Source organism: Periophthalmus magnuspinnatus, chromosome 8 (assembly GCF_009829125.3).
Source record: "Periophthalmus magnuspinnatus isolate fPerMag1 chromosome 8, fPerMag1.2.pri, whole genome shotgun sequence".
Lineage (NCBI taxonomy): Eukaryota > Metazoa > Chordata > Actinopteri > Gobiiformes > Gobiidae > Periophthalmus > Periophthalmus magnuspinnatus.
In genome coordinates, this window is record NC_047133.1 from 11,812,256 (window position 1) to 11,820,317 (window position 8,062).

An 8,062-nucleotide genomic window follows, 5' to 3' on the forward strand; every position below is an offset into this window, starting at 1 on the left:
ACTACCTAAATGATCTTGTCTTGCAAAAGTTTGAGAAAAGTTAGTTGCAAATCAAGCTACAATTTATTTAAATAAATGCTCTAGTTTGAAATCTTATCAATCGAGTTTCAGAAAAGGGCAAAGTACTGTCACTGCAACCACAAAAGTTTTAAATGACATTTTCACAGCCTTTGATGACAAAGTGTAGCTCTGTTTATTGATTTAACTAAAACTTTTGATTCAGTGGTTCATAAAATCCTCTTGAAGCATCTGAAGCACATTTGATTTGACAATGCTACAATGTAATTGGTTCCAAAATTATCTTTCAAACATGACCCAGGTAGCAGTAGCCAGTTTAAATTTAAATTTAACTTTAAGCAAAGGAGTGCCCCAAGGCTCAATTTTAGGCCCGCTGCTTTTACTATATTAATGAATTTGATTGGTTTGCAGTTTAAGAGAACACCTCATACATTTATATGATATATGATGCAGTTTTGTATTTAAGTGCTCCTCCTGCTGATCGGGCAATTATAAAAGAACATGATTTTTTTTTTTTTCTAAATGCATTTAAGTGATGTGTAAGCTACAAATCTTTTTACACTAATTGGTACATTCATTGAAAATGTCACCATCAATAAATCTCTTGGGTTTAGGCTTGATGAAAACATCTTCAAAATACATATCCCGGAATTATGTAACAGTTTAAAATCAAAAGTACCATTTTATTATAGAAACAAATCTTGTATCCCATTGAATTACAGATAAATAAATTATTCAGGCAGCCTTTCTTTCAGTACTAAATTATGGAGATATATTATACATGCAGAATTCAGCCTCTACTTTGAAGCCTTTAGATGCACTCTTTCATTCAGCCCTTCGTTTCATAACAGGTGAGGAATTTAAAACCCATCACTGAGCTTGAAAAAATAGGTTGGCTATTGCTGTATGTCAGAAGAGAACAACACTGTATACATTTTTTTAACCTTGAATCATTTCTCGGACCGCTGCTTTGTACTTCTACTTGAATAATATAATTTTGAAGTACTGAAGTTGATCTGTACTTTTATTTTTTACTTTTTTTAACTTTTGGATCTAATAAGTAGCTACTTAATAAATGAACTTTCACTTCAATCTCTTTGATATCTCTTGCAGTGTAGCAAAATGACCTACATCTCTTCCCAACCTCTTTTTTCTTTCTTTTTATGTTCAGATAAAAGGTAGCAATGAGAAGCTAAACGGAACGCCGCCTATCTTTCCGTGGGTGAACGCGGAACATACGTCGACATCTGGGAAGATAAAAGCACGTATTGTTCGGCATTCGGGTCATTCTGGGTCTCCTCGCTCAACGGGCATGGATTTCAAACGTTTTCATATTTGAAGTAATTGTGGGGTTTTCAAAAATACAATGTCGGTGATGACGCAACAAGCTAATCCCTGGCTTTCTGTATATGCATGACTGCTATTCAAATGACATGCATATTGGATAGAGAGCTTATGTTTTGGCAGGCTGGTGTCATAGGAGGGGACAATGTGCTGTCAGCGTTTGGGTGATTAATTCGTGAGGTAGTGTCTAAAATAGGAAGCATATGTGGGATAAGGAAGGTGGCAGATTGGCAGGAGTACAGGGACAGCGCGGTGACCGGGAAGATGAAGGTAAATGGTGGGAAAAATGGTGGACATGACAGGATGGGATGTGATGTGTGAAAGTGGGTGCTGGGGTAATGTCCTGATGATATTTTAAGGTCCACTGTGTAATTTTTCTCGTATGGGGACTGTCACCATGGAAAGGTTAATGCCTTTTTGCCTGGAATGTTCGACCGTATGGTGTTATACTTATTTGACGTCATCTATTCAATTACAGGTGCTCAAACATACCTTATAAAACATGCATTCTTACCGTCAGTGGGGTTGCCTCTCGACACATCTGACTTGCTTGTTTCCATGGAGTTACATGCAGTAGAAAATTTCAAACATAGCAATAGCTACATCTCCATGGACACAGGCAGGTGCCAGACTCTCCACCAGAAAAGTTACATAGTGCACCTTTAAAATGCAGAGATCTTGTCCAAGGATATAGTAAGCACAAGTAGGAGACGACCATTTACTGCCCTGTATTTTATTGCATTTATTTTGTGCGCCTCTATATCACACACTAACTTAATAGTTTGGTTGGGTGGATGCAGTAGTTCAAGCTGGTGGATTGAACCAGCAACCAAAGCAATGCACAGTAACATATCAGACAACATCCATTTGTAGTGCAGTGGGTTAAGTTGGCCATATAGTTGCTGCTTCGAATCATGCTAAAGCACATACTAAAGAAGTGTCCTTGGGCAAGGCACTTGACACGCATTGCCCAGTGTTCCACTCGCATTAAACTAATCTTATTTCGTATTCATTCAATTACATGTGTTTTTACTGTTACAAAATGCCTTGAAAAACATGCATTCTTACTGTGAATGGGTTCCCCTCTCCATAGATCTGCCTTGTAACTTGGACATTGGAACATTCAGAAATCACATCAACTTTCACCATATTATGCAGTTGCAGTATATCTTCCCTATTTCTAACCCATCTTTCTCTTATTGTGTTTTACAGGTCCAATATCATTAAATATACATGTGAGAGGATCTTGAAGACATGCCCCGTCAGCCTCCCCTGCACTCTGATACAATATGACACGAACCACCTGCTGTCTTAACACAATGACCATCACGCTGTGATCGGAATACCTAAACGGAATAACTTTTGGACCTCTACGAAGTCATCTGAACTTATTCCGCCATCAATTCTCCACGGATACTTGCAATTTCCCATCTTCGCCATCATGCAAGTCGGTCCTACGTCTACCTCTTCTCTCCTCTTGTGCGTTTTGGCCTTGTCGCTGCTACCTGACACAACTGAGGCGGACTGCTGGCTAATCGAGGGGGACAAAGGATATGTGTGGCTGGCTATCTGCAGTCAGAACCAGCCCCCCTTCGAGACCATCCCCCAGCACATCAACAACACGGTGCACGATCTCCGGTTGAACGAGAACAAGCTTAAGGCGGTCCTTTTCAGTTCCATGTACCGCTTCACCAATCTGACCGACCTCAACCTCACCAAGAATGACATCAGCTACATAGAAGACGGGGCGTTCGCGGGACAAGCCAATTTACAGGTAATGGACAGATAGAGATAGTGGAGGAAGGGCAGGGTTTTTCTGTGTCTATGTGGAACTGAGTTTTAAACATGTGTAGACGGACAGATTAGATTAATACGGTTGCCAGCTGTGGACTTGTACGGCCAACTTGTGAGATCACAAACGGTACGAGAAAATGAGATAACTAAAAATAAATAAATAAATAAATAAATCAAAAAACAAACTAGATTTAGACCCAGACAGAGTAATGTTGCTTGAGGATAGGCCTGGGCGATATGCCAAAAAATAAAAAATAAAAATATTGCTTTCCTGAACAGACTTTTGATAATTGCTATTTAACATAAAAAATAGTCAGATTCATGTACTTTGCTCCAAAACACAGGATTGGCTGTGAACCCAATCATATCATTGAAGATTAAAGTGAATGAATCTCCATCTCGATCAAAATTATATTAATTGAACAGCTATGCTTGAGGACGTTGATTGAATACATGTTTTTTAGATTCAAAATGTACATTTCCTGTGTCATTTTGATGTCTGGATCCCAAAACCTCTTCTGTCATCACATGGCCTGTTTAGACTAAAAAAGTTCCAATTACTAAATTAGTTTGCTATTTCATAATCAGTTTGTTATTATTAATTGTTGAACTAGTTTTGGCCCAAATTTAGACTGAATTCAACACTTACAGTTTTAAAATATGCCATAGTAAAACAACAATATGAACACAATGGTCATTAAGAACTATGTGAGAGGTTGAGGGGTGGAGAAGCTGAAAGCATGATTTTTGTTTTATTTGTTTTACTCCTAAACCTTGTGTTGAATACTGTGTGTTACAAACATTGAGGTAAACTTGTTTCTCAGTAAGAATGCGACACATTTATTTTAGGGGTTGAGAAGCCATATGCCGCTACATAAACAGTGGAGTGAAGTTTTTTGTTAATTAAATTCACGCAGCAGTACAAGTACTGTTTAATTATCGGGACTGAAGCCAACTCCATATTCACACAGCTATCGCTAATAAAGCCTAAATAGTAATGTCACAATCTCAATTAGGTTTATTATTTTAAGAGGTTTTTCTTGTTACCACATTGTAATATCTGAAATGCACAATTAATCAAAAAAGTAATTCATTCTGACACCAGAACTAGGACATGGTGACTTCTGCTACTTTTCATTAGCTGCAAAACTCCCGACAATACTATTATGTACTTCTTAAGTAATCCTAATTTCCCACTGTGTGAGTTATATACGCAGAGGGAGAGTTCTTCAGCCTCTGCAAGAACACACTAAAATATTTACACATTTTAAAATATTAACACCGCCATTTTTGTTTTGACAGGTCCTCCAGTTGGGATACAACAAACTGACTAACCTAACCGAGGGCATGCTTCGGGGTCTGGGTCGAATGAACAGTCTCTTCCTGCAACACAACCTAATTGAAGTCATCGCAAACAATGCCTTCTGGGAGTGCCCTAGCCTAAGTAGCATCGACCTATCCTCCAACAAGCTAGCCCGGATTGACCCCTCCACCTTCGCGGTCCTGAGCCGACTTATGGTGTGCGAACTGGCCGCTAATCCGTTCCACTGCGGTTGCGATTTGTACAGCTTTCTCTTCTGGTTGGAGTCTTTCAACAATGTCACCCATACCTACGATCGGTTGCAGTGTGAGACCCCGCGGGAGATGTTTGGGTATCCACTGTTGAGCCCAGTCGCTGCCGGACCTGCGAGTCGGAACGCCAAAAATATCTTATCATCACGTTGTCGAGATGGAGTTATGATATCGGGGTATACGTCACTACCGCCTGATCTTGATGGACCTTCAGGTATCGGACCAGATATGTTTGGCGGTATTGGACCATACTACCAACCCACCACCTCGTCATCATCAACAGATCGGAATTACACACCCACCATCAAGCTTCGTCACGTTTCGCTGTTGTCCGCATCTTTATTGGTGAACATCCCACGTCCCTACAGCAAAATGTACATCCTGACACAATACAACTACTCTTACGTTTCCGACATCATGAATTTGAAGAACACGAAGGAACTCATTACGTTAAACAAACTAAAGCCACACACAAACTACACATTTTGTGTAGCGTCCATTCGGAACTCGCAACGTAACAACCATACCTGTATTTCTTTTGCGACACGTGCGCAGAATCCAGATGATACACCGCTTTCACCATCAACCACCACGCACTACATAATGACTATTGTGGGATGTCTTTTCGGTATGCTAATCTTTCTTGGGTTCGTCTACTACTGTCTGCGGAAAAAGCGTATGCATGATGAGAAAAAAAAATCTATTTGTGTGAAGAAGACAATCCTAGAAATGCGCTATGGGCCGGAGGTGGCTGCAGCAGTGGCCAATGACCCCTCTGCTGTACATAAGCTCCAGGAGCAGTCCAGGGACCATCACCAGTACCAACACCATCATGGAAACAAACTGCCCATGTCCACATCCTCCAGTTCGGGTATGCTCCACTCAGCTAACACCAGCTCCTCCAGACTCTCATGTATTCCACAAGTAGAAAAGATGGCCACAGCTTTTTCAGAGGCACTGGCTACTAATAAAGGGAACTACATGGACATTCGAACTGGGACAGGGATGGAGAGGTTGGGGGATACTGGTCATGGAGGTCTGAGGGCGGAGGACATGAGGGACGACGATGGGACAGATATGGGAGAGGACTCAGATGATGACGGTCGCGGTTCGGCTTCGGAGATCTCCACCATCGCTATGGAGGTAGATAAGGTCAACCAGATCATTAACAACTGCATAGACGCTCTCAAACTGGATGCAGCTGCGGTGGCAGCTTCAGGGGTGTCCGGCAGCAACACACCCGCCTCAAATCCTACCTCCCCTCCTCCCAACAGTAACTCCTCGCTCACCCGAGGCCTCATCCCACTGTCTCCAGGGATGCCAGAGAACTGCCCAGTCAGTGCTCCTACTAAAGCCCCCACTCCTTCTCCAATGCCCCCCTTGAATGTGCCCCTGTCGGAGCGGCCAGGCATCACCGGGGGAGGTTTTGTGGTCACTCCCCCGTATCGCCCCCCTCCACCAGCCACTGCTGTACGGCCTATCCAGCGTCAGATGAGTGCAGATGCAGCGAGTGTGGGAGTGAATGCTGTGAAGAAACAGTGCAGCACCATCTCCTGTGGCTCAATGGGGCGAGACCGGGACCGTGGGGGAGCTAGAGTATACAGCCTGGATGTTCCTGAGCCACGGAGTCCAGATGGGTGCAACCAAGTGAAGCAGCAGTATCCTGACCGGGCCAGCCCTGTGGGCTGTGGGGAGCCCCTGGAGAGGCTACCCTTAGTGGGCAGTGGGAGTTGTGGAGGAGGGGGTGGTGGTGGCTGCGACAGTGGTGGTGTTGGTGCTCAGCATCAGGAGAATCAGAGGTCTCACCATTACCATCAGCAGCCCCAGCAGCAGCCCCAGCAGCAGCAGCAGCAGCTGGATGTGCAGCAGGACTACCACTGCTCGGAGCACCGCCACTCTGTCCCAGCTCTCTACTATGAAGGCTCCCACCAGGGCTCCCCGGCCCAGAAGGTGTCCTTTCTGAAGCCCTTGACCCGCTCCCGGAGAGACGCAGCCTCCTACTCCCAGCTCTCCCCTGTGCGCCACCATTCCAGTTACTCCGGATACTCCTCCAGCCCGGAGTACTCCGAGAGCACGCTGCGCATCTGGGAGCGCTTTCGACCATACCGCAAAGGCCAGCGCGACGAGGCCTGTTATGTTACAGCTGGAAATGCCCTTCGCAAAAAGGTGCAGTTTGCGAAAGGAGAGGACCTCCATGACATTCTGGATTACTGGAAGGGCGTGTCGGCCCAGCAGAAGTTGTGACTGGAGGACCTGGGCTGATCCTTTTGCAGAAAAGAGTTGAGACACTTCTCCTCTTGTACACAGAAGAGAGCAGTGGCAGCTGTACACTGTGGTGCAGTACCTGACAGGATTGCCTTGGAGTTTGGTTGGCATGCTAGGTGTATAGAAAATGTGCAACGAGCAAGAACTGTGAAACTGTGCCTGGAAATGGAAGTCATTTTGGTGTTTTACTTTCAATTCATTGTAGCATTATTTTGGGTCATTCTGAGTTCAGCTTTGTTTGGGCACAGGAAGCAGAAATCCGCTGTGTAATTACTATGATTTGCAAACGGTTTTGGCTGCCTCAGTGCCCTATTTTCAAAGGTCATTTAAAGAGGCAGAGTGTTGGACACTCAGAATAGGAGGATTTGGGTGCTGTTTGAACAGTTTAGCGCATATACCTTCACCTCCGACATGGAAAAGAAGGCACTATTTCATTTTATAAAGACTGACTTGGTTTTTCAGTTGTAACTATTGCACAAAACACATTTTAAGCGATCACCAGTGTATTTTGAGTCTGCAGCATTGTGCTTATACACCTTTTAGTCCAATTTTGTACCATACATTTCTAACACTGCCCTTAACCGTAGTATAACAAGTGATAATAATGAAAGCTTGATGTTAAATTCAACCAAAACAACTGCTATCAAAACAATTCCTATTTTTTCAAACCAGTGTAAAGCCAATTCTCTGCGGGGGAGGGGGGCTATCCACACAACATGACAAATGAGCTTTCAACAGTCACCTTACGAAGCTACTAGTGCGATATGACCCAAAAGTGACCATGCTGCAAAATGAAGCGGAGAGAAAGAGAGAGAGAATGGTGCTGTGAATGTAGGAAGAGTACACGTAGGTTCAAGCAGCAAAAATCCGATCTATTTTTATCTATTACACGCACCGGTACATTCCATATCTCTTCTCTTGCATTATCCGATATAAGAGGCACAGAGTTGGGGAAAAAAGGGAGATTTACGACTACTGCCAACGTTTCCGTACCGTCCTGGACTCAATCCCAGTGTTGTCTTTTTGGATAAATCAATTAGCCAACATGTCGCGGGCACGTTAGCTTGCA

At 43.5% G+C, this 8,062-nt stretch overlaps 1 protein-coding gene across 1 annotated transcript; it reads left to right on the forward strand.

Annotated features, from left to right (window-relative positions):
• The first annotated feature begins 2,803 nt into the window (after window positions 1–2,803).
• Window positions 2,804–6,972, forward strand: LOC117375543 (protein phosphatase 1 regulatory subunit 29). The gene is made up of 2 exons (XM_033971864.2): window positions 2,804–3,136; window positions 4,459–6,972. Exons 1-2 carry the CDS (start codon window positions 2,804–2,806, stop codon window positions 6,970–6,972), a joined length of 2,847 nt encoding a protein of 948 aa, XP_033827755.1.
• Window positions 6,973–8,062: the final 1,090 nt, after the last annotated feature.